The following is a 26,828-nucleotide window of genomic DNA, read 5'->3' as shown; positions in this document are numbered from 1 at the left end:
AAAGGGCCTTGTGGCCCTTACCTTTGTTATTTTTTTTTTTATTTTCAGATGATGCTTTATATACCACACACATAAGCAGTATTCTCTGCTGAGTAACTACAGTTCTTTTCAGGGCTGCAGATTTTTCTTGGAAATAAACCAGATTTCTAATGCAATATAACTGTATTCCATATTCACAGAAATTGAATTCCATATTCACAGTACATTTGTGCTGATATGGTCACTGTCATTGCAATAGTTTCCAAAGTGAGATCAAACAAGTTGATGAGCTTCAAAATTTATTTATTTTTTTAAAGTCATGTTCTTAACGATGCACGGGCCTTGTCAAGTATTTCCTTTCTGATCTTCGGATAGTTTGGATGTGCTTCGAGCACCTGTCAGAAGACCAAAAAACATAAGTTGTCTGAAAGGAAAGAATACTTGGATGGCTATCCCCCTCATCACTGAGCTTACACATTCTAAAACTGTCAATAATGTGAGAAGTTTCATGTAAGAACGTATAAATATTTGTAGCTAGAGACTACCACATGCAGAGGTCAAGAACAACTTTACTGAAGACACATTGCTTCCCTTTCACAGTATCCCGTGACCTTAGTGGGAAAAATGCAAGTGTCAAGGGCTAAAGCCTCTAGGTGGTTTGGAATGCATGCATTAAGAACAGCAGCCCCCAGAGACATTTCCAAGGTTGCAAGAATTTTCTCCACAGAGATAAACCGATTTTATTTTCACTCCCTCAGGCTCTTTCTTATTACACCCTATCCACTTTTTCTTGCCCTCCAATTCCCTCCTCTCCCTTATCCTTCCATTTAGTTTATGATTTCTAGTTCTCATTTCTCCTCCAAACAGAAAATATAATTTCGTTATTAATACTAGTAATTATATCAATGTTCACTCTGGCTCTAAAATTACAGCCCTTTATTATTTTGCATCTAGTGTATGTGTTTGAACCATACAAAGGAATTTACTTTCTAACAATGTCTTCCAATATTAATATTTTATTATTACCTTCAGCTACAATTCTGTATGAACTTACAAGTGTCAACCACAGAACCAAAAGAAGCCACTGCCACTTAAATATGCCTTCACATATGATAGCCAACCACATCTCTTATTTACCTTATGGCCAGGGAGCTCTGGATTAAGTATCCTTTACATAACCAATCTGCTTTAAGTGTGTCTTTCTGATGATATTACACTATTTTAGAAATCTTAAAAAAGGACCATTATGTAAAACAAATTTACTACAGCAGAGAGAGTATTAAACACAAATTCTACCTTATGACAAATAGTGATTGCATCAACATATCTCTTCCCTTTCAGGTAATTGAAAGCCAGCTTGTAGCCTGTAAGTGTACAGAGAAAGGTGACAATTTCAATTTCCATATTAAATTAGTAAAATATCACATTAAAGCTTTTTTTAGATCACCATACGTTTCTATAGTTAGTGTATTTGTTTTCAAATATTCTCTCATCTAAGACCGTAAATATCAAGATTTCTACTGGAAGTCACTTTAAATAGTAGAGGAATTTCCTTTACACACTGATAAATGAATGGCTCAGTTGGAATCAAGAGGAGACATTTTGGAGATCATGTTTTTTCTACAGAGTATAAATAATGGCTGTCTTCCTTCAACTAATGTGGTACCCCACAGGGTTTCCCAGTGTGACCTGCCATGTTCTTTGTTAAGAAAATAAAGAATTCCATTATTAAAGGGCAAAAAGTCACAATACCAAAAACAAACTAGGAAATTAAAATGCTATTCTGTTCCACTGTCAGCGGACAACAGATAAAATTCAGTCACAAGAAATAGTTAAGTCCCATAGCAACACATCAGGCTGATATTTTCCAGGTAAAAGGTATTTTCCCAAAGATAGAAAAACAAAATGAGATTTTTAAATGTGTAAGTTTTACGAAGGGCTTCCTATATTAAGTAGTCTACAAGTGTAACAGTCTAGCTTAACTTCAATTAACCACCCCAACTAGAATTTGAGTACAATCTCAAGTTTTCAGCTTATGATGAATTTTAAGTGTTTAAAGCCATTTAAATAGTTTTTGAAATCTTAATTCATATATATATATATATATATATATATATATATATATATATATATATGTATATAACCTGTAAAAAAAATAGTAGTAAACAAGTCAATGATTTACCACCCTCAGATAATAGGACAGGTATAAAGGTTGTCTACTACAGCTAGTACATACTGCATTACTATAAAAATATTCAAAATGAATACTGTACATACAGACAGCATATAATTGCCAGCTATAAGTTTCCTAAGAGTTCATGACCAAACCTCATATGGAAATCAGTAAGATGAGATTTCTTAGTTATCATAGAACTTCCATCTCTTGCCATAGGGGCTCTCCTAAATACTTAAGTAGACCATTAAATAGCTGCAGTAATAGCTGGAGTTTTTATGTGAGGGAAACCAGTAATTATTTCTACAGACAGAAAAATACAGTCTTCCAGGTAACAGTAGTGTTTTCATTCTTACTGTATTGCCTGAAATGATACATATACATTACGTAAACATGCCTATTGTTGGATTTGTTTGGTTTCCATATCTCCAGGCCATCTCATAATTCATTGCTGCATCTTTATATGCTTGCTCCTTTTCCATTATGTATCCCATGTATTCATAAGCCTTGCAACAGGACTGCAAAATATAAATATTCATTCAAGATTTTATTTAGGTTACACCTTTAAGCAATTACATCTTAATTGCTTAAATACTTCAAATCAGTACAACTTGAAAGATTAAGTAATACTTGCACTACCTTGGATGACAAGACAGTCCTGATTTAAAATATCTGCAATACAGATCAGTTACATGGAATTTTGCAGAATGACATCCTAAATTAATCTGAGACAAGCATAGATATCAGAGGACAATGCAACTACTCCTTCGAAAATATTTAGTGCCTCCAGGAACTCTGTAGCTACATTTCAGTTACTAAGTAAAAGTACTAAGCACAAGAAAACATAAGCAAAGCTATTGTTACACATACATCAATTTAATTCCTTTTTTTTTAATATGAAATTTCAACTAGTTCATACAGGAATATTGTGTTTAATGTATCAAGCAGAAAAAAGTTATGAAATTAAACAACTACTACAGGACTGTATTGTTAAGAGCTTATATTGTCATGTTGCCCACAGCTCAAATATTTCAAGAGAAAAAATAAGGCTTTTATGAAGATAGATACCTCATTTACTAAAGCAGACCAAAGAAATATTGATATATAGGGTGTATTCTTTGTTTAACTTCACTCTTTTTTAGTTAGGCTTCCAAAGCAATGACAAGATTTCACATCAGAGCATTCTGGAACAAACAGCATAGCCATGCCTGGAGCTCTTTTTTCTAAAGAAAATCTGCACAGTATAGACAGTATCCCAAGCTTTTAGTATAATATCTACAAGAAACTAGACTACTGGATGGGCCACAGGGGAAGGAAAATGAAACAGATGGAACAGCTTGATGAGGAAAAAGGCAAAAATGAGGAAAACACCACAAGAGGTAAGATCTATTCCTGTGCCATGCCTGTTCCAAGTTTCAAATGGAAACTAACCAGTTATGTGAATTAAAATATTACTAATGTGCAGTCACTTACCCTGTTATGACGAAGACATCGTTTTAATAATTCACCTGCCATATCATATTTTGAAGACTGAATATATATATCTGCAAGCAGAAGCCAACTCTTTTCAAACTCCTCTGCATCAATGGGATTCCAGTTCATTTTTGCAATCCGTTTCAACTGATTTCTGGCTCGTGGAGTCTGTTTCAAGATCATGTAGGCTGTGGCCATTCCCAGAAGTGCTGGTATATGATCTTTCTGCAGAAAAAGGCATAGTGACCATTTAAACGATTTTTTGATTTTGCTTTCAAGAAAAGAAAAACCTAAGTGTTTATACCTTTCTGATACAGTACCAGAAAGTTAAAATAAATGATAAATTGCAGGAACTAAAGATAGAACATCCAATCTTACAAATATGTTTTCCATTTAGTGCAATGGTTATTCTTATAATACTGATCACAATAATAAGTACTAGGTTAAATATTTAAGAGGCTGAATGTAAGTCTGGCTGCGGTCATGACAACCTTCTCCAGGCTCAGGAAGTATTGAAAGCATTCACATATACTTCATCTTAACAAGAAACATCCTGATACAACTAACTTTTGATATACAAAATAAATACGTCTGATGAAACTGAATTCACTTGAAGTTGCAATACAAGTGTTTTCTACTTCTAGAGATCTGTGAATGTCAGTAACAGGGACACAGATTCTTATTTCTAGATGTACAGCTCCTAGACTTGCAAGTCTAAACTACCTGTATCAGAAAGCTACTCAATAAACAGGGTTCTTAAAAGCCACCATTCTGTGCAAGAGCCTCTCAAGCAAAAAAAAAAAAAAAAAAAAAAAAGAATCATGATTCTTAAAATCTTGCCCTTCCTAGAATGGGTTTCATATCCTGAACACAAGATTCCATTAGCAGCTAGCTTACAAGTTTCTCTCCCCCTCTTTGCATTCTTGGCTCGCTACTGGGTGCCCTTGGTATTCTGCCTCTACATGTCTTTGTGGGGTTGTGCTGTAAATAGGCTTGCCACAGTGAGCTAAAAAAAAAAAAAATAAAAATGCACACCCTCCCCCCCAATCCTCCTCCATATAATCATCAGCTCATCCCTACACACCACAACAGTCACACCTAGAATGGATCAATAACCACTAGTGCTTAACCTTCTAGCATGTTACAGTCTCTCAAAATGGAATCCGGTAATCACTTTTTTCCCTGTAATAGCCAAGGCAAGAGCACTTCCCTAGAAGTTTCTCAAGATGGAACTGGCTCAGTTCTCTTACTCTGAATGGATTAAAACCTATTTTATGTAAATCTGGGGAGAAGACAATCGACTGGAGCATTCTTCATGCCTGAACTGTGCCACTATGTGAGAAACACTGCATATTCACTGAACATGAGATCAACTCTGAGCAGAAATGGGAAGCCAGTAACAGAGGCAGAATGACACATTCTCCAAACTGCCTTACACAGGAAAGGACCATCATACTCAGCTCAGCCAGTGGGCGGAACACTGTAGTAGTATACAGTAAATGACTAGTAGCAACTTAGATATTTCTTGGCATTTTGATAGACTAAATGTGTCTGTACATGTTTGAATAAAAAAACATTGAAAGGTGACAGTATTCTTTATTAATCCTAAAGTTAAGGAATACAAGTAGCTATAAAATAATGAAGAATCATATTATAAGAGTGCATTTTATGCACATGCATTATCTTGCCCTAGAATCTAAATTCTGCTAAGTTGCCACGAAGTGCTTGAAGACACTTTATTGAATTGTTTTTGCTTAAAGAATGAAGGTACCATATATACTTATATCATCAGACAAGCTGCTGGCTAAGACTGGTATCATGCTTTTGGCTATGACAGAGTTAATTTTCTTTATAGATGCTTGTAGATGATTTGGATTTTTGATGAATAGTGATGACTAACAGATGCTTTAACTGTTGCAGAGCAGTTGCTGCAAAAAGCAGTTATACATGATGGCTCCTGCTTTCCTGGAAATAGATGAACATCTGCCTGCTGACAAAGTAGCAAACAAATTTTCTTTTTCTTTGCATGCACAGCTTTTGCTTTACCTAGTAAACCGTCTTTATTTTGACCCATGAGTTCCCACACTTCTACCTTCCTAATTCACTCTCCCATCCCACTGTGGGGGGAATGAGGAAGTGGCTGTGTGGTGCTAAGCTGCCTGCCATGCTTAAACTACACCAACTGGAAATTAAAAAAATAAAACAAGAACTCAAACCAAGAAGCCTATTCACATTAGCAACTAGCGTTATTAGCATATAATTGAGCTGTAAGTTTGCAATCCAGTGCAGAAATTCTTAGATGTTATTTCAGCATATTGTTTTCCTTTAAAATATTCTTTCATGGGAAAGAAATCTTAAAATAGTAGCACTAAGACATCACTTTCTGAATGTGAACTATGTGACTAACTGTAAGTGTAAGGGAGATAAATGAGGAAACAAGAGAGGTTACTAACCTCAGCCACTACTATTTCAGTAAAAGTGTTCCGTGCTCGTTCAACATTTGATTTTTGTTTGGTTGCCATGAGACAGTAATTTTCCATGATTCGCAGCTGAATGTGACCCTGACTGGTCTGAGGCTTCAGTTCCTTCAGAAGATTTTCTGCTGTTCTTACAGCCAACTGCACAGACTCCTGCTTCTCTGTTGAATTGCTATTATCAGAAAAAGCATTTGTAAAAATAAACCTTTACCTTCATATCTAAAACTACATTTTGTACACCAAATACATTGAGTTACTACAGATTCCACGCTAAAGTAATGCCTTTGTTACAGAAGCATTCTACACTGATTCTCTTCTGTAACAATGGCTGTTTCAACCTGTCTACAACTTGTCTTTTAATTCTACAAGCAGCTAAGGTTCCAAATAAAATCCTCTATATTCTGTCTGAAAGTGATTTATTTCACAGTTCTGAGTAGTCTCATACAATCTAATAGGTATTCAAAACACTAGATGGGCTCAGAAATTCTAGCAATTTAGATGATTAAGACACATAATTAAGAGGCAGGGAGGATGGGTTGACAGAAGAATCCAAGCAACGTATACTTCATTCACTTACCTTATGTCGCCATCTAGATTTTCAAAGACTTCACCACCTATAGTTTCATTGTCTGGGTTCAAACAAATTTCAATCATGTTATAGACAGCATTCTGTCCCCAGTCATTGTCCTTTCGAGCTTTATTAAAATGCCGGAGTGCATCATTTGGTTCACCTGTGTACCTAGACAAAGAATTACAATACTGTAATCTAGGCAAGTAAAATTTGCTGCCCCAAGTCCCACCCAAAACCCAAGAATTTAGAAGACAGATCACGTACATGCATTGATAATACAAGTTTCAAAAAGCAAGCATATTATTGAGAGAAGCTTGTTTTTGAAAACTACTGTTTTGTATGAGGAATTCTAAAACTTGAAAAGTAGCAGTATTATATCATTGATCCAGCAAGAACATCCCTTTAAATGAGCAGGAAATATGAAAGATGTATGCAAGATAAAATAGCATTGCTTTCAAGAGAAGTTAATTGGAAAGTATTTCAGAAGAGACAAGGAAGCCTTTCCTATAATCCCACTAACTAAAGAAATTAAGTGAAGTACTGCTATGGTATATATCACAATATAATTAGCACCTCTGACAGGTAACAAGCACCTCTGAATGATAACAGATGACAAGAAAGTTAACTATGTAGCAATACACCAAATTGTCCTTATTTTAATTATAAACATAAGTACCAAAGATACAGTCCCTTGCAGTAGTGAAAACCTGGTTCAAGCTTTGTTCTGGAAGAATGCTTTTCAGCCATTAAAAGAAATCTTGGGACTTCTTCTAGCTTCCCAGCTCTTCTTAACAGATCAATTAATCGTGAGAGGGTTGCATAGTTATCTAAATATAAAAATGAGTCGGGACATCATTTTAACTATTTGTTGTATGAATAGATTTACAAGTGAAGAGCCTGCCTTATTCTCCACACAAAAAAGTGATAGTGCAATATATAAGGCATATTACATAACCATGGATACAAGAAAAAGGTATCAAGTGATACTTGCAACACTTCTAGAAAAACTGCATAAAGAGTGTAATTGTACTTTCAAGAGCACAAACATTTGCTGTATCCATAACTTCTTTCAAAGTCCACTACAGAGCTTTATATTCATTATATTAATACATTTTAATAGCTCTATCTCTGGTCATAATTTGCAAATTACTGGAAATGAGAAAATTTCTACTAACCTAGAAATAAAATCCTAGGCTTTAATTTTTAAAATATCAATTGCACGAAGTACTTTACAGTTCCAGATAAATAACTAGTTGTATTTAGCTGGAGGTAAACGATTGCACTGCAGCAATGTAAATTGCTGAACACAGTGGTAGTTTTTGTTTTTAATATCCATTATATTTTAAATAGCATATTTCTTTTTAAACATACAAGTATTTTTTTTCAGATTTGTGCCTCTATCTCATTTGAACTATATGTCAAATAATTAAAAATATCACTACTGAATATTCACCTGGCTTGCGTTCTAGGAGCTGCTGGAAATGAAAGACAGCTTGCTCATAGTCTTGCTTCCTGAACATGAGGTCAGCCATCATCTACGGTATTGACAATTTTAGAGAAAACAAAACAGATTGTGCTTTATAATGGGACCTGAAACTATGAAGTGCTGCAGGAATTTCACAAGTACAGCGCCAGTTCCCATTCCCATCCATCAATCTCTGGAGAATAAACACCTTGCACAGACAAGACAATGAGCAGGTATGGACTCATGTCTCAACGTTTCACTTGTAGAAAGCACAAAAAAAGCATTTCAACATACAAAAACCATTTCAACATACCTCTCAAAAATGTTTTGTTTTCACTCACATACTTCCATTCTTATTTTTATTTCCCAGAAATTCGTATTAAGCACATACAAAAGCCAATAACTTACAAGTTAGGGGAAAAGAAAGCTCATAGCACGTTTCAGCAGAGGTTCATTTCAGTTTTTCTGCTGAGCAGTAGCTAATAAAGAGTACATTGAACAAAACATATTCAGAGTGCTATTATCCACATTCTTCCACCATACTAGAATTCCAGATGTTACCTGATGTGAGAGAATAAGTTATTCCATTTAAAAATCATTTTGCTCCTTACGTGTTAAAGTGAAAGCTGCTCAGTCTATTAAGCTGTCTTATAAACCAAAAATATACAGACCATGTATACAGAATCCGTTGCAGTGATTAATGAACTGTTAGATAGGAACACTATTAACCAGGATTCAAAAAAAAAGGACATAAGAACACCTTAAGTTCACAGTTCTTACCTTCTGGCAGTTTTTTTTAGATGCTTGCTTTAATATTAATGTGCTGGAAATTCAACTTCCTCCCTTCTATAATTTAATAGATCATGAATTAAGCCACATCTTATAATCAATCTTATAATTACCACTTCTCCACTGGTACTATTAAGCATGCGTTTTGCATTGAGATAAAGTGGTAAGATTGATAGAAACTTAATTTTGAATCAGTATTCAGCACAGACAGAAAAACATTTTGTTGTAATAGATTTTTTGATGTTTCTGAAATTTGATGCTGTAAGCATTTTATGAATCCATCGTATTGTAAACACACAGACCTCAAAAAGCTTCGATACGTAATTAGTATAATGGTACATTACCATCGTTGCTGCTTCATTATCTTGGTCATTCTTCAGCAACAAGGAACACTGATGTTGACAGGCATCAGCATCATCTTGTGCAAGATACAAACGTGCAAGTTCCAACATTGCCTGTATATTAAAAACATATAACCACATGTAATTCGAAGATTAAAGAAAGCTGAGTATTAAACCTCAGAGAGATTTCAGAGCCTGAGGTACTATTCACTTCCAAAGGCAGAGCCTTTCTCTGTTGTTTCCTGTTGACTCTTGGTCAAATAATTAAATTAACTTCGTTTCCCTCACTTACAGAACAGAAAACTTTTCTTCAGACGCATATTCCAGAGGTATATTGAAGACAGTTTTTCAGATAGTATTACTCCAGAGACTAAAATATTTCAGTAAGAATAATTCTCTTAAAAGTGTGTATACAAGTAGCTATAATACCATTGACAGAAGCAAATCTCATTAACATTCACTGATTAGTTCTGGAATATAAACGAATTCTAGCAGAAACAGTTTTCTTAATTGCATTTACATTATTACTCTGTAAAGTGTTACAGATTCTCACATACACCTTCTTGTGCATGACAGACTCACCATATAGACTAATATAAGCCACTACCTGATTCAGGGTTTTATGTAAATAGACAGACATTGGCAATATATACAACTGTCTTATCCTATGTGATTAAGACGGGAGAAAGTTCAAAGCAGAGAACACAAATATGTAGACAGAGCTTTGAGGGTTTCATTATAAAGCAAAAACAAGTGCAAATATATTTCTGCACTGTGGTTAATATGAAAATGCATAGCTAGATATGAAAACAATGCAAAACTGTCAGAGGGAGAACTGACCTTTTTATCAGTTTCACAGTGAACAAGTGCTTCTTTGTAGAATTTAATTGCTTTTTCATAGTTCCGCTGGGCTGTACAATGCTTTGCAATCTCAGTACAAATTTCAGCTGCTAACTGTTTCTGTGCAGGAACCACATCTGGCTGTTCTATCTGAGCCCTTTTAAGTATTCTGGCTTGCAATTCCCTTGCCTGGTGTGGGGAAACGAATAAGAAGTGACCACGCAACGTTTTTCAAAGGAATCTATAGTATAAGCTATTTTAAAATAATGTAGTTACATTTAAAAACATGCACACAACTCCCTCAAATGTCTGTCTTGCCTCCCCAAAATTCATATAAAAACATGCTGCAAAGCAACCTAGTGGTAAGATTAAGTGGTTTAGATTGGTGTACAGTTGAGTATTTTAGAAGAAATATGTTGGGATTCCATCTTGTTGGAAATGTTAAACACTAAGGCAGTAATTTTAAGTTAATTGAATACTACATCTGAGGAATATTTATATTAAATACACTGATATGATTTAAGATGAAACATTTTTATTGGTCTAAGCTTTTGCCATGGCTGTGCATTGCATTATTTATAATTAACTTCTTCCCAATTTAAATTATGTTCCAATTTATAATTGCTAATGAAGCTGTAACCACAAAAATGATGTAGGCCACCATTGAACAAAAATGCATTAAGCATAAAAGCAATATTTTTGCACACAAGCATTGTAGCTTTGCTTAGAACAACTTATCTATCTCCATGTTATCCCGTTATCTTTTGTCTCCAAACTGCCTTGCAACATGGGAAGAATTCAATCCATGTGTTACATGTCTTTTTCTAAAATCAAGCTTCTCATAAGGCATACAAAACTTCAAAAGCCCAAACTTAGACTATGTAATTAACTAATTTATTAAGTACAGAAAACTAAACAAAAACGCAAACTTCATATTTTATTTTCTGAGCATTTAATTCTTAATCATTTAGAATGATTAAGAAAACTGTAGCAGAAACAAGGAAGCAGCTTTGTCAATAGCAGATGTCACAGAACAAGAGGACAGAGAAGGAAATAGCTTTGCCGAATGGTGATTATACCTGATCAATTTTTGTTGATTTCAACCTTAGGTCGCTCCAGCTACCACACAAGAGACTCCCTCTTTCTGCTCAAGTTTTATAACTATCTTAATATTTAAAATCTTGATTTTAAGTCTCAGAAGAGCCGCTTTTGCTCATTTAGAAATTGATAAACTGGAGAGAAGTTAGCTGTACTGCACTGCTTCTTCCCCCTACCATTTTTCCCAACCAGGAAGGGGATCTAAACATAGTAGAAATCACAAGGAATTCCTAACTTCACTCTCAAAATGCAAGGGAAGAAAGCCGTTTAAGAACAGGCAATAACAAGACTGAGCAGTTGTATTCTGATGGTTTCAGCAGAACTAAGTGTTTTTGTCTAAATAAATGTGGCAGGAAGGGGTAAAATGTGTACAAAGAATATTTTTGAGGGCAATGACAAAAACAGCAGCTAGAAGTGCCATACAGTAAAGAACCCCCAAATAAGTAAGCAAAAGAGCAAGAGTTAGATGTTTACTGAAGAATGGGAAAAGACAGGTTTGAGAAAGCAAGAGTGCACTGTAAGGAAGAAAGTAAGGGTTTAAGAACAGATTAAATAGCAATACCAGTATGATTTTACTGCTTATGTAAAATTATCTAATAAGTCTAGATAATTCACTTTTCTTGCTTTTCAAAAGACACTACTAAGGCTTCCTGTTTCTTTCTTTACAAGAAAGTGATATGTAGCCATTGGAAGTTATCCTAGGTTGTTCCATGAACAACCATGAAGGTTGTTCAGTGCTGAGCTACAGGTAGGTAACTTATCTGCACCCCCAGCTTTAGCAGAGTGTGTGAAAACAAACCATCTATGTTCCACACACAAATGAATACATAGTATGAATGCAGGCATCCAGTTGTACCAAGAAGCCTGATCCAAAATTCAGACGACACTGCTCACAAAAACCATACACTAACAAGTTTTGCTGTTTCATACCAGTCACTGGTGGTTTATCACTACCATGTATCCATTTTTCTCATTCACAAAAATATGTTTAGAAACCAGGGTAAAAGTGAAACAAGGGATAAAAATTAAGATATTGCAAGCCTTCATAGGGTTTTCTCCCTTTACCTGTTGTAATGAAGCTATTGTTTCATCAGTCTTCTCCATTTTGCTGTAAATTTTTGCCAGAAGAAGCTGGTAACGTCCATCTTCCATCATAGAAGACAATTCATTAACTGTAAGAATTGTATTAAACAAGCATTCTTTCAAGAACTGATTCTATGAAAGTCAGTTCTCTACATATTCCAGGCAAGAGCTTAAGTCAAAGCTTCACAGCTTGACTTTTAGGTATTTATGATTGTGATTTGACTCTGTGTGTTGAGTTAGGAGGCAATAGAAGGAATAAACAAAGCCCATTCTGTTTGTAGATTGTAAGGCCAAGATATTTAAAGATGTAAAAAGAATACAAGATACATGGCAGTTTAGTCTATTTGCATTTTCAGAAATAGAAGAGTAGCTTTTAAGTGGACAACAAATACAACCATTCTTTGTGTTTCTTATATAAAACATTCTCAAAGGCAGTAAAAAATATCTAAACTGATTCTGTAACACTGTACAAAAAAGCATAGGATTGTTTCATGAAATTTCTAGTCCACCCTCAAACTACCTTTCTTTTGCTAGGCTAAGAGAGATAGACATGAACACAACCAGTTATTTTAACTAAATATTTTGATATCTACTCAAAGAGAAAGCTTTCACATAATGATTAAAAATACACACACATAAGGTAGCATTAGAATAAGACTAGCTCTCCCCAGTTTGAATTTATTTTAACCTATTGATAAAGCAGCACCTTGGGCACAGTTCCATGTTAAAACATAAAAGCCAACAAAACCCATGTGGATTTATTGTTATTGCCTTTTATGTAAAAAAAAAGTGTATTGCTCTATTAGCAAACTGTCTAAGTCTGTCACAATTACAGGACTAAGTCAGGGACTAGAACGTAGCCAACTATGTAGGATCATTCCCTCCCTAACACTTCCTATATTTTAGATTTCATTTGTAAAAGAAAAATATTTTAGCATTTCTAATCAAAGATATTAAACTATTCAGTAAGTTGCATTAACTTATCACCCAACGATATACACATTCTCCAGAGGAAAAAGCAGTATATCAAAAGACATACAAAAACTATGTCAGCTTATGTACTTTTTGCTTTGTTGTAAGATGGAAGAGAAGATTAAGGTAAATGGAGCAAACTGTTTAATACTCAATCTTTTCACACTAAACAATTAAACTGTTTTGAGCATGATTAAGTTAATTAGGTCCTCAAATGCTTAAGTTAGGAATAAAACATTAAACTTTTTTTTTTTTTAGTAAAGAACATCCTGCACATTCTGAAAGATTAGTAAAATGAAAAGTTACTGGCATAAGAAAAACTTATGGATGGATAATACTAATTCTGTTTTTCTATCCAGGTAGCCAAAAAAAGTTAGCTATTATAATTAAGCCACCGCAAGAGAGATTCCATCAAGAAGTACTCAACAGTTCACACTAAATGTCTTCATAGCCTTTGAGCAAAAGAAGAGACGTGAGTTAACTTTGGGAGTGAGTACACGTTCCTGACACAAAAGGGGATACTAAGAGACATCTGCAAGCAGTTTTGTCTCTCTGCCCTGAAGGATACCATTTTCCACTTAAACAACCATCCCCTAAGAACAGGAATGACTCATCTATACTTGATCAATTCATATCAGAACTTCTGTTAGCAAAGAAAAGTAACAATCTCGCCTGTATAGAACTCTGCTGTTGTAATTACTGGACCTCTTTATCCATCACAGACATTCAAAGTTTAAAAGAAACTTAGCAAGAATATCTTTAAATAAATGTGAAGCTTATTTTAGGGTGTATTTTTCATGTATCATTTAAATGATACATGTAAAGTATCCATCATGTAAAATACCCTGTGCTTTACAGTTCCAAGGAATGCTGATCTAGAACTTGTTTATTCCCTGCAGACAAACACGAACCACAAATAATAGCAGGAATCTTATGTTTTGCTGTAAATCAAGGATATTCATACCAGGCTCATGATCTAAAGCTTGCTGAAGTACCATTTCTGCCTTTTCATACTGCTTCAGCTTCATTAAAAGCTCAGCCAAATCATAGCAAAGGTAGTTCTGTTGACCATTTCTCAAGGCAGCCTCATAGTAACTGATTGCCTGAAAGGAACAAACAGAAGTCTGAGAATTATTTAAAGACAACTCTTAAAACAAAAACCTTACTAAGATTTTTTAATCACATACTAAAGCTTAGAGCTTTCTCTACTTTCTTTACTCCTTGACAAACCAAGTCATTTGCTAATAAGGACTGCATTAAAGTGATGTCGTTTGGTTGTAGGTTTGGACTTTCAAAAATTAAGTAAAATAACCAGAGCCCACATTTTGCTAAATATGCATTACAACGTTAGCACATACTATCTTCAGCTGGTTCCCTGCCAATTAAATTACATTTTCATTAACTGCTAAAGTTATAATCCCAGTTAGACTGGAGTTAAGAGTTATTGAGTTTTACTGTATACAAAGGATAAAAATTTTCTCCAAGTCTACCTGAAAAACAGGAAGGTAAGAAGTCACAGGAAATTTAAAACTACCAACTAATAACTTTAGAAAGAGGAGTATTCTATGTTTAAAAACAAAGACAGTAAAAATAAACAAATGTCAATGAAAAGAAATACTTATTCTAGAAAAGGAGTTATCTTCTTGATCAAATTATTATTCAGTGTGTTTAAAAATAGTACTTCACAGTACAACCCACGTAGTCTTGAGTTAGGATTTCGCTTTAGTTAGACAAAAAAATCCAGGCTGAAATTGTGTTGAAAAGTTACACTTCCAGAACAAAATTGAAGTGTTTTATTATCTTTTATTGTTTTGAAATAAAAGATATTTAAAAATGCACAGGACATGTTATAGACATGTATATAAGGTTAAACATCCTAAAGATAATGTAGTCCAAGCTTTAAAGCAAAACAAAGAAATTGAAGTCTATAAAACACCCATCACAATACAGGTTTCTTTTCCCCTAAAACAACTCTAGGAATAGAATAAAATCATTTATAAATTATAAAATCATAGAATTATAAAATCATTTAGGTTGGAAAAAACTTTTAAGATCATCTAGTTCAATCTTTAAATCACGGTACATTAGATTATTCCACACAGATCTGGAGTATCATAGCACAAGACAGGAGTTGAACTATACTGAACTGATAATAGTGACCTGAACAAATGCAAGTACCTTAACACTACAAACATAAAACATAACAAGTTTTCCCCCAAATGGATTCCAGTCTTCCAACAGTGAGCCAAAGTTAGGCCAATGTGTAAGTATTTAACTATGGTTTTGAGTGCAGGCCCAAGTCCATACAAACTGCACATCACCAGAACTACAATTCATCAGGTTTATTTCCACCATCATCTGTTACTTTGGCCAGATACATATTACATTGCAAACTTACTTCCAGGGTAACAAGTCTGTTCACTGCTATAAAATTAAAGATTTCTTCTTCTTCTCAACTTGAAAAACAAAAGCTGGCAAAGCCCACATGTTAACAATAACAAACTCAATGCTTAATTTGTTTGATAGAATATTTACAGATTACCTTTGAATAGTTATGAGTTTTGGTTAGGGCTTTTCCAATTTTGCTTGCTAAAGCTGGATCTTTTGGATTTTTCTTCAAGGCCTGCTCATAGACTTCTATGGCTTCATCAGGCTTCAGTGAAAGATAAACACGGAAGTCAAGGACTCACATGAGAAGTGTGTTAAGAAAAAAATCTGATAGTACTTTTAAGAACAAGTGCCCATACTACAGGTTCATAAACTGCAATAATTCTGAGAGAAAAATACTCAGTATGTGATTGCTCAAAGTATAAAACTTATTTAAATATGCATGTCCATGTTAAAGCTGAATATGGAAAGGATCTGACACGAGTTTGAATTAATTTCAGACTTTCTCCTCTGAGATTTCTCTACTGCTGCACATATTGAAGTTAATATAAAGCACAAGTGAATTTAGTATCAAAGAAGATAATTCATTTCTCCTCCACCTTGTATAGCACACAAATTATATTTCGCTTTGCAAATCTTTATTAAGAATTGTTAATCACCTACAGTTCCCTAAACTAGTCATTCAATTAGTTGCATCCTACCCCAATCCATTCTCTCAAAACATCAAGTTTTTAAATTGTATCCTTCAAATGTTTATGTCTAAACTGCTTCTTTTACAAGGAGTAAAAAAAGATTTACAGTTCATCAAGTAAGCAAAGGATTTCAAAAGTATATCAGAATTCAATAATTTAAGATTTTTAAATATAAGCTTTCTATGCAAGAACTTTTTCAGAAGTATTCTAAGCTTCAGAACTACTCTAAGTATCTCCAACTTCTCCAAATAAGATTTAGCTCTCACTTCAGATTTCTGTTTACCTGATGGGTGACTAATCAAGAAAAAATTCTCTCCTTGAATTTCCACCTAAAGATTACTAGGAGGAATGCCTTTTCAATAGCTTTTAATTTGAATTTAGAACAGTTACATTTGTAGTGAGTAATTTCATTTTTTACATCCCTAAGCACTTTGTTTTCTAACTACAAACGAGTAAGAATCAGCATTGCCTCAACCTGCAAAAGTCAACAGATGACTCAATCACTTATTCATTTCTAGCTAGCTCATACCTCTTGAATATTCATGTATGCATCACCAAGAAGAAGTAGAGTATGAGCACTTGGAAGTTTTTCTACTAGGTCTCTGGAAAGAGAAGACAGAACTTTGCTCAGTATTTAACAAGTCAATATTGGTATTCAAACAAATAGGGCATGACAATATTATATATTAAAAATTAATATTAAAATAAAGAGATCTTTCCAAAGTAAGAATTCCAATTACTGTTTTAATTACATGATACATTACAACAGTAATTCATTATGTCACCACACCTTTCTGACTTATTTAGTGAAAAGGGAAAAAGGTAGCTCACAATGCTACCATTATATACATATACACATAGGAAAATATATACATACAACACAAAACTTTACCTATAGCAGCCAGCATATAACTTCTTATCTCTCCTGTACTGAAGATAAGTGTCTGCCATTTTTATCTTAGCTTGTACAAAGTAGGGTTGTTCAGGTGTGATATTTCGGAGCACAGTCAAGGCTTGTTCAACATCTCCTTGAGCAACTGCCAAATCTGCATTTGAAATCAAAACTCTCACTTCCTCAGGAGTTCCAGAAAATTCATTAATGGCATCTTGCAGTACTATAGCAGCTTCATGCTGAAAATAAACCAAATAGAATTAGTGTATTTCTTGTTGAACATCCAAAAAAAGTCACCATAAGCAAATGAATGTCTGAGGCCGTTATATTTAAAAAAAAAAAAAAAAAAGCAACCCAAACCATATAGTTTCCATTTCTTTTGCTAAAAGATTTTTAATGTTATTTTTCCCCTTACTATGTAAATAAAATTTGTCATACGTATTACTTGCCCTACCAATTTTTTATGCAACATTGATCATACCCATGTATATATGCAACATCAAAAATCACCTTGAGAACCTTGCTGTAACTGGTCCTGTTTGGAGCAGGATTACCTCTGGAGGTGCCTTTCAACTACATTATTCTATGCCTTATGTTAAATTCTCAGACATATGTAGGATCCTATTGTACATTCAGATGCAGCTAATAGTAAGTACACTGCTACACAGAAGGACATGATCCAAAAATATTTGTAATAGCATTTTGACAACAGAACAAGAATCTACACGCCTGCAAGTGAGTATCAGTAGTATCCACTCCTCAAAATTAAACAGGTCCTGCAGAGCAAGAATTGAGCATGTACAAATATTTTTTTCCCTGTATAATTTCACGTGTTAAAGATGTCAAGGCAGATATCACATCTTTGAAGTTTTACAGAGCAAAACCTACTGGCAGGAGTGATGGTTTTCTATGCTAATTACCTTAGCATAAGATATCTGGTAATGGGAAAATGAAACTCATTCTGGGATATATTTGTTATCTTACCAGTTCTCCATTCAAACAATGTGCTTCTACTAATTCTAGGAAGACAGACACACGATCATGTGCATCGATTTCAATTCTTTTTGCTTTGGTCTTTGAGGAAGCTGTATGTTTTCTCATTCCAGGCAAATTCCTTGCCATCTGTAAGGTCTTAATAGCTTCTGATAATTCACCCATCTTCTTTTGGGTTTGGGCCTTAATTAAGTAATAAACAGGATGTTCTCTCACCTGAAAAAATAATTCAAAAGGAGTTTCCAGATTTCACTTTATGAGTGGTATTCAAATTCTGTTATAAATATTAGCCTCTGTTACTTCTTTCTTCCAGATATATGCTTCAGTAATGTACTTAAAACATTTCAGTTTAAGAATATGCAAAACAGTAATGAGATAGTTCCAGTTTTTTGTAATTACAAGCTTATTTCATAACATGAGACTTTGGGACAGAAAAAAATTTACAGCATTACTTGAAACTAGACTGAATTTTAATAGATTTTAAGCACCTCCCACACTAGAATACATATGCTTCATTAGGCTGGCAATTAAAGTACAGAATTATTATTTGGCATAAGTTGTGTCTGCCAAATCTACCTTTTAAAACAGACTTCACATGAAAAGGAGATCTCAAAGGAAACTTATAAGAATTTGAGAGAAAATTATCTTTTTGTTGTATTGTAAGTCAATTCCAGTATGTTCTAATAAGGGATTAGTTTTGTCCTTTTGTTATTTTTGTCATTTCTTTGATAAATATTTGGATTGTGTTCACATAAACATTTAGATACTGAACATGTAATCACAGAAGTCTCATTTTAAAATATTATACTCAAAAACATACAAGAAACTTTAGATGATCAAATAAAGTTATTTCCTTTTGTCCAACTTACCTCAAAATTGTAGCTCAGACAGAGTTCCAGGGATTGAGAACACAGTTTAGTATTGTTTTGAGCCAAATATACCTGGGCCATGAGTAAGTGTGCATCTGCATAAGAAGGATTCCTTTCAAGACAGTAATGTAGATTGTTATAGGCTGCTTCAATATCCCCTAGGAAGTCAAAAAAAAAAAAGGGTAAGTGAAAACGTAAGTGCTATGAAATACAGGTATTAAATACACAACATTTATTCACTATTTACTAGCTTTGTTGTGTTTTTTTTTTTTTTTTTTTAGTACTTGTAATCATTGAATGAATACATGTATGCATGAAGTACTGCTATTTTTTTTTTGATTGTGGCTCTGAACTGAAATGAAACCAGGTCAAACTTAAGACTTTCCCCATTGTTCCATCTACAAGTCACTTAAGTGACCTCTTTTTGGAAGCAGTAGATTAAAACGTAAAACATTCTCATGTGTAGAAATAAAACACATTCACATAAATCACAAAAAAGCAGTAAAAGTGTGTTCTTCACTTAGCTGTAATGATCTGTTCTACAGTGGATAAGAGTGAATACTCTGTTCAGCATGGAATTAGTGTTAGAAAAAGAACTAAAGAGATGAATAGCTAGCCATTCATATGAGTGTTACCTGTTAAGTATTTCACCTTTGCAATTAAAAAAATAGCTTGTTGGAGACCTGGCACAGTCTTCACCACAGTTTCCAGAACAGAAGCACAGTGTTTGAGAAGTGATGAAGGAGACTGCCCATGACATGCAGGCTAGGAGTAAAAGAAAACAAAGTAAAAATAAAGGAAAAACACTGACAAAAAAAAAAAAAAACAAACCAATGCAACCACAAGCAATGTATCATTTAAAATTACATTCAAATCCAGAACTTGTTAAGTCTGAATTTCACTTTGAGCTCTAATGATGACAGTAAAGCTGGACAACTGAAAGGTGTTGTAGTGAAGAAATAAAAAGATGTTTTACAGTTAAGATGCAACTTCTTGCTATTAAGAACACACAAGAGCCTCAGACTCCAATGAAAACAAAATAATGTGGAGATGACATAACTAAGGAGTCATGCCATAAACATTTGGCAGCATACTCTGAATTACCACGCCAACTGATCCAACAATGGTAATATAAATTACATTTCAAGATTGCTGAAGCTGGAATGCATGACCAGAAAGATGAGAAAAATAGGAAAAGGTTCTGGTGTCATCTCTTACACCTCCTCCGTACCACTGAACATAATCTTGTAGCTATCAAATTGAACACAGCAGCCAAGAAATAGCTACTTTCAGATAATTTCAGATAAAATCTGAGTGATCTACCACATTTTAGTTGCTCTATTAGAAAGACTGCTCCCCTCTGTTGCTTCAGCTAGATGCCTGAAGCAAATGTTGTACAACAAGCAAAAGGCGAGCTAAAGATCCTTCTGTTCACAACTAACATCCTCTTGGGACACACAGTCTTAGGAAAAAGCCATGCTCTTTCACCAACACAGAAGCCTCCCTCCTATCAAACACTACTTTGTTGTAATAAAGGGATAATCAAACTTCAGGAGCCACCTTTCTTTTGTTATGGACAAGAGGTACTATCAAGGTAATTCTAGAAAATACCCTAGGAAAACCTTCAGATAAAGCACTACTTCACAGAACTGCACTTATTTTATCTCCATCTGTAGACAAAATTACATGGAATTGTTACTGCTACTGATGTTTTTGACTCTCAAATGATAACATCTCATTATAGACAGTGGGACATATCATAATGGAAAACTTACTGTTTGCTGGTTAGATGCTAAACCTTTGCATGAAGGTATGTTCACAGAAAGGTTCAACAATTTGACTAGAAATCTAGCCAGAGGATAAAGTCACCACCAGCCATCTACAGAGGAATGATCTATTTAAGGAAGACACTTTCTAGAGGTACTTTAAGTGTGCTTCTTCCACTTTAGACATGTTAGATCACCATTCAATTTAAATTCTACATGTCTTTGCTTCAAGCCCAGCACAAGCAAATTCAATCACAGAAAATCAGCCACCTAAGTAAACAAGATTTATTTAGGTTTCCAAAAAAATTAGTATAACACTGACTTATCAACACTCAAAGGAAAATAAAATGAAGAAATTGAAAAGATATCCTGAGCTGACAAAAATATTTCAGTAACAGAGTAATTGCAGTTCAAAAGCCAAGTTTCATATCAAGACAGTTCTATTCATTGTATTGCTAGTTTCTTGATTAAAGGAGATACTACGAAACTACAAACACAGACACAGGCCAAGCTAATATCCCAAGCTTCTTCACGTATTATTAAAATTTACTCACCTCATGGAATATTTTTAGTTTTGTTTAATGACAGTAAAGTATCTTAAAATAGTTTTACCTCATATAATTCACATATTAAGGGGGAAATTTTCCTAAACTTCTGCAATATGATTACCTGATATTGCAAAAATTATTCTTTATTTTTTTTAGGCAGATATGATACACAGCTGCTTACCTGAGCTGGACAAAAATTAAGATATTCCCTAATGATTTCTAGCAAGAAGTCAGGATTTAGTTTTTCAAAGTACTCCACACCAAGGGGAAAACCACGCAATGATGAAAAGTGAGTATCCAGAACATCATTCAGTAAAGCAATAACTTCTTCTTGTCTCTTATGCTTTTTCATAGCTAGGACTGCACGCAAGAAAGATAACTCCTACAGGGAAAAAAGAAACAATATTCTCCATATTTCAGATACATTTGTCTGTTATTCATAAAATACTACATAATCATGAGTGTCAGACACTTTTTTCACTTGTAGGGATACTGTAAGACATTTAGGATGTTCACTGCAAATGATACTACTGATCACTGTGTTCTTTTAAACTGTGTAAGAAGCTTTAAGTTCTTCTGAGTACAGAATTCTGCAAATTAATATCCCCCTTCCTGACATTTTGAACTTATCTTCAGATATAAAGCTTAGTAATCAACTAGTCTTGTGTTGCAAAGTTAGGCAACATATCAATTTAGGGAGTGAAATCTGAAGTTTAGATTTAATGGTACTCCGCTAAGAATGCTCTACTCAAGTGACAGAAACATGGAGGATGAAGTAGGTAGTGGACCACAATTCAGACTGTGAACAAAGTATTTTAATGAACAAAGTTGTCTCCTACCCCGGATTTCCCAATGGACTGCTGAATTTCATTAAGAAACTCCAACTGCTGCTCCGCATCTTCTAGTTGCCCTTGTATTAGCTGACAACGGATAATTCCTGTAACATATTAAAAGACTTTTTCAGGTTCATCTTCCTAGTCAAATACACACTTCGTTTTCCATAAGTTTCTTCAGGCTCTTAATAAAATGGTGATAAGAGAAGAAAAAGAACAGACGGATACTTATACTAATGCATATTTTATGTACTTTGAAATACCTGGGATAGAGAATGCATTAATTAATACATTAATATAAGCAATGTCATAAGGCACTTAACATTAACATCTTATCCCTAATATTACAAAGTTGAACACAGTAAGTCTTCAACTTGTTCTAGACTAACAGAAGTCAATGTGTACCATAAACTTCGCTTCCAAATTCAAGAAGCAAAATGAAGTTGATCAAAAGATCCTACCCCCAAAAAAATTCAAATGTTTGACTTGCAGTAAGCATCAGATGTTTTGCCTTGATTATGGTTTCAACCTAATTTAGACATGTACAGAAGTGTGTACTTCTGTCTCTGCCATGGGCATAAGAGACTACTTGTTCCGTCAACTGCCCTTGAATTTATTCCTGCAGTGCCCAAAAGCTCTCTAGCTTTAACAAATGTAGGCAGGCACTTCACTAACATACTGAAATGATAATGTCTACTCCCTAGAGTAGAAAATAAAAACCAGATATTCAGATGACAGAACACTGCAACTGAAATACAATTTCAGCTGGTGATGTATGTCAACAGAAAAAATGAGTGAGTTCTGGACATAGTCCAGGTAGAGAGGTCTGAAGCAAACGTAATGCTTCATTTACAAGTGAGTCACAGGAAGAATTGTTGTATTGTCCACAGCGGACAAAGGAAAAAGTTGTCCTGAGGAGATCCTGAAGTAAAACAAACACTGTTTTGCATTAGGCATGTCAAGGTATGCTCAAACACCCAGAATACATCAAACTGAAAACCTGGGTTCTAGTTTAATCAGCAGCACTGGTGTGCGACAGGGTAAACCTATGAGTTACCACACTCCAGTATGAAAACTTGTCAATATTCAAGGATAATGAAATAACTGCACCAGTATTTATAACAGTTAAACCTCAGGCTGATGCATTTAACAAGTTTTGAGCAATAATCATGCATTTGCTCCCTCTCTTCATTTGTGTTTATTTCGCTAACACATACACAGCGAACCATACCCACAGGAGACAAGCACTGGATGACTAGATGGCTAATTTCAGTGTTTTTTCCTCATGGATCAGGCAGTATATGTGAACAAGACAGGCAACTAAGACAAGGGAGTAGAAGTATGAATGCTCAGTGTTGCTTATTTCTGCGCTATGGTAAGACACTACCAAAGGCACTTCAGTACTATGTATTCTACAGTTATTTGCTTCCATGAAGTTAGACTGGTATCCAGATTTGCAACATGATTAAAATAAGAGGAATGAGTATATCATATGAATTACACTATCCAAGCAATAAGAAATAGTTACCTCATGTCTGCATATTAAATGCTATATGGACAAAAAGCCAAGAAGTACTGTGCAAAATAATAATGCCCCTATACAAAAGAGCCAATAACTGGAGAAAAGGAGAAACACCCCTATTAAAAAGTCTTCAACACCAATGATTTTTTAAAAGCCTCTTTCAAGGCCATTACACAGTTTTGTTTTTTTTTTTTTTTGTGACTAACCTATCACCCCAACTAGTCAGATCCTAACTAGGACAGATAAAGAACTAGAAATGTTACCTGGAAGAGATAAAAAAACAAAAAGGCAACGAAACCCAACAATAGGTAAAAGCATTTTTTCCAGAAGGAAGTCCGGGATATAATGGTTCAAAATTAGTGAAAGCAGACCTTTAGTGTAGTTTACTTAGAATACACTAAGCCAAAGCTACGTAAGAAATATTATCAACTTGCCATGTGGCAACTTTCAAAATATTCCCATAAATTGAAGTATTTTTTCATGTTAAAAACTATCCACAAAACCAAAAGATGCACACATTTACATCTGTCCTTCCGCTTACTCTTACTTTAAAATTTCTAATTTAAAAAAAGAAGTTTCTCTCTTCAATAAGAGCATCAAAAGATGTATCCAGAGATGGGAAACTCACAAGGAAGACAGCAAAACACAAATACAGAAAGTACTGTCCAGTGGTCCTGTTCTAATAGTTGTACTTATTCACAGTAGCAGGAAATTGAGAAAAACATCTGTGTCTTAAGACCAGCAAAAAAGAAAAATAAACTCAAGTGTAAGACCTTACCAGTTAGTGCAGAAACACTTGTTTCATCAAGGGTCATAGCAGTCTTGTACCATTTTAAAGCTTCTTTCACTTTCCCTTGTAGAATCATTTGGTAGCCAAGTTCAGTAGCAAATTCTGCATTGTCAGATGTCAAGTCAAATGCTCTTTCAACTAAGGTTTGTGTATGTTGAAGGATAAGTTGGTTCCTGCCACACTAAAGGTAAGAGTAATCTTTAAACCTTAAGTTTCTATTTTTTTAAATTCACTTAAAGATAGAAGTATTTTAACTCTCTTCAAGGTTTATTTTATAGTCTACACAATGAATATCACAGCAGCACCTGAAAAACATCTCATGTAAGACAAATCTGATGTAATGGCATAAAAATTTTAACAGTAAAGTGTGCTCAGTTAAAAAGTAAAAATATAATACCATACAATAAAGTTCCACAAAACTGATAGTTGCTTTGAATGCCTTCTTAAAAGGGTTCTAATAGAGATTAAAGCAGACTTCAGTTTCAAGGCACTGTGATTAAGCTGAACAGTTGTCCCTTCCTATATTCTTTAAGACATTTGAGTATATTTTCATGAGAAATGCATTTCTCACTTAATAGCAAGCAATAAAAACATCTTAGGAATGAGATGGCTTAAGTATTTTAAGTCACAATGAATGCAAGACTAAAAATTTAGTAAAAGGCTACAGATGTTAACCTATTTCAATATTCTCCGAAACTTCTTAGGAGACATAACATCTGTATCAGAAAATAAAAACAAAACCAGGATCCATGGATATTTACACGTTGTGTAAAAAAACATACTCACTGTTCTACTGAAAGCTAAAGCCATTTTACAGAAGAGCTGTGAATTACGTGGTTCTAACTTGTCCAGTGCTTTAACTAGGTCACCCAGTCTTACTGAAGCCTTGAAGAAAGACAAATAATGTAATTACTAGTGGAAAGAATAAACAGATTAGAACAGAACAGTTTTCACTAGCAACATTTTACATATTTATGTAATAGTATCATGAAGTTTAGACTCAAATTCTCATGGCTAGGAGATGGATTGCTTTTGAATTTCTAGAGAAATAGGGAACAATAAAACATCTGTATGTCCTCTATGTACTCTACAAAAAAGACCATGACATGAGCTGTATCAGATCTAATGGAATAGTCCCATCAAGCAAGATAGTCTGTAATCCCTGACCTGTAAATCATATTATGACTTCTGTGCAATACAGACACACATGCTTTTCAGGTCCTGCAACACTGAAGTACTTGCAGATGCTCAGACATTGAATTTCACACTTCCTCAAACCACCTGAAGTACTTTAGCCATTTCTGAGGTTACAACCATAAGGTATATGTCAATCTAGACAAGTTTTGTGAGTTTCCTGAGAAATGGTACAAGCACCATATATGCAAACTACACACGTATATCCCTGTGTGGAAAGTAACTTTTTTCCTTCTGCTCTGAAGATTAAGAGAATTCTTATAGAGAAAAAAAACAAAAACCACACAAGCATTAAAGAATCTAACCTTGCAGACTGTCATTAAGAGATTATGGCCCCCTTCCAAAAATGCATTACTAGAAGACCTCATTACTTTGCTTATTTCTCTTAAAGTAACACAATGAATAGGAGGTTTACAGCAACTTATGAATTTAGAAGAGCATTTAAACAATAAGAAACAACTGATTTGAATTGGCATGACTAACTGTGTAGAGGAGACTTCTTTGGTTTGATTCCTTTTCTTTGAAAATAGGTAAAGAGGTATGTTTCCTTCCTTTCACATCCAGAAAACATCCCAACAATAACAGAGCAGCCACTTGAGTCAGAATAGGAAAATACATATCTTCCTGCACTTAAGTGGTACAGGCCTAAACACTGAATATGAGTGGGCAGATGCAAGATCATGATCTAGTCCCTAGAAAGGCCATGTTATGCTCAATAACCCACCATTTAAAAGGCTCACCTGGGGTATATTTCCTTCCCTGCATAGGAAGTGCAGGGCCTCCATTCTTATGGCTTCTAAATTGAGGGCATCTTTCTGCAGTAGTCTAAAACAAATCAAGAAGTAAATTTAAATCAAAATTTTTGATTCATGATCTGTTTCAGTGAAAGTAAGCCCTATTTCCTTCCTTTTTATTTTTAAGAGCTTTGGTAGCCTACCATATTTTTAAAAATAATAAGTTAAAAATAATACCATCACACTTCATTTTATTCCCCTTGTAGGATAAAACTTGAATATGGATTGAAGAGTCCTCTACTTTTGGTTTTAATCTTCTCAATATTTGATAAATTTAATTCAAATT

At 34.3% G+C, this 26,828-nt stretch overlaps 1 protein-coding gene across 1 annotated transcript in view; it reads right to left on the bottom strand.

The window, feature by feature from the left end:
* Window positions 1–273: 273 nt before the first annotated feature.
* TTC21B (tetratricopeptide repeat domain 21B) overlaps window positions 274–26,828 on the bottom strand; it is a 33,663-nt gene continuing 7,108 nt past the window's right edge. Inside the window, exons 7-29 of the mRNA XM_084289169.1 lie at window positions 26,489–26,573; window positions 25,341–25,439; window positions 24,543–24,735; window positions 22,249–22,346; window positions 21,591–21,791; window positions 19,731–19,860; window positions 19,096–19,253; window positions 18,218–18,442; window positions 17,234–17,472; window positions 16,871–16,943; window positions 15,804–15,914; window positions 14,226–14,364; window positions 12,272–12,378; window positions 10,109–10,297; window positions 9,272–9,382; window positions 8,127–8,208; window positions 7,350–7,500; window positions 6,680–6,841; window positions 6,079–6,274; window positions 3,626–3,850; window positions 2,550–2,670; window positions 1,276–1,343; window positions 274–374 (exon numbers count right to left, since the gene is read on the bottom strand). Coding sequence (XP_084145295.1) covers window positions 297–374; window positions 1,276–1,343; window positions 2,550–2,670; window positions 3,626–3,850; window positions 6,079–6,274; window positions 6,680–6,841; window positions 7,350–7,500; window positions 8,127–8,208; window positions 9,272–9,382; window positions 10,109–10,297; window positions 12,272–12,378; window positions 14,226–14,364; window positions 15,804–15,914; window positions 16,871–16,943; window positions 17,234–17,472; window positions 18,218–18,442; window positions 19,096–19,253; window positions 19,731–19,860; window positions 21,591–21,791; window positions 22,249–22,346; window positions 24,543–24,735; window positions 25,341–25,439; window positions 26,489–26,573 — 3,241 coding nt within the window. The 3' untranslated portion in view covers window positions 274–296. The remainder of the gene's footprint in view (window positions 375–1,275; window positions 1,344–2,549; window positions 2,671–3,625; window positions 3,851–6,078; window positions 6,275–6,679; window positions 6,842–7,349; window positions 7,501–8,126; window positions 8,209–9,271; window positions 9,383–10,108; window positions 10,298–12,271; window positions 12,379–14,225; window positions 14,365–15,803; window positions 15,915–16,870; window positions 16,944–17,233; window positions 17,473–18,217; window positions 18,443–19,095; window positions 19,254–19,730; window positions 19,861–21,590; window positions 21,792–22,248; window positions 22,347–24,542; window positions 24,736–25,340; window positions 25,440–26,488; window positions 26,574–26,828) is intronic.

This window comes from Netta rufina (assembly GCF_964035555.1).
Source record: "Netta rufina genome assembly, chromosome: 6".
Lineage (NCBI taxonomy): Eukaryota > Metazoa > Chordata > Aves > Anseriformes > Anatidae > Netta > Netta rufina.
Note: the sequence above shows the minus strand (reverse complement) of the source record. Positions and strands in the feature narration are given on the sequence as shown.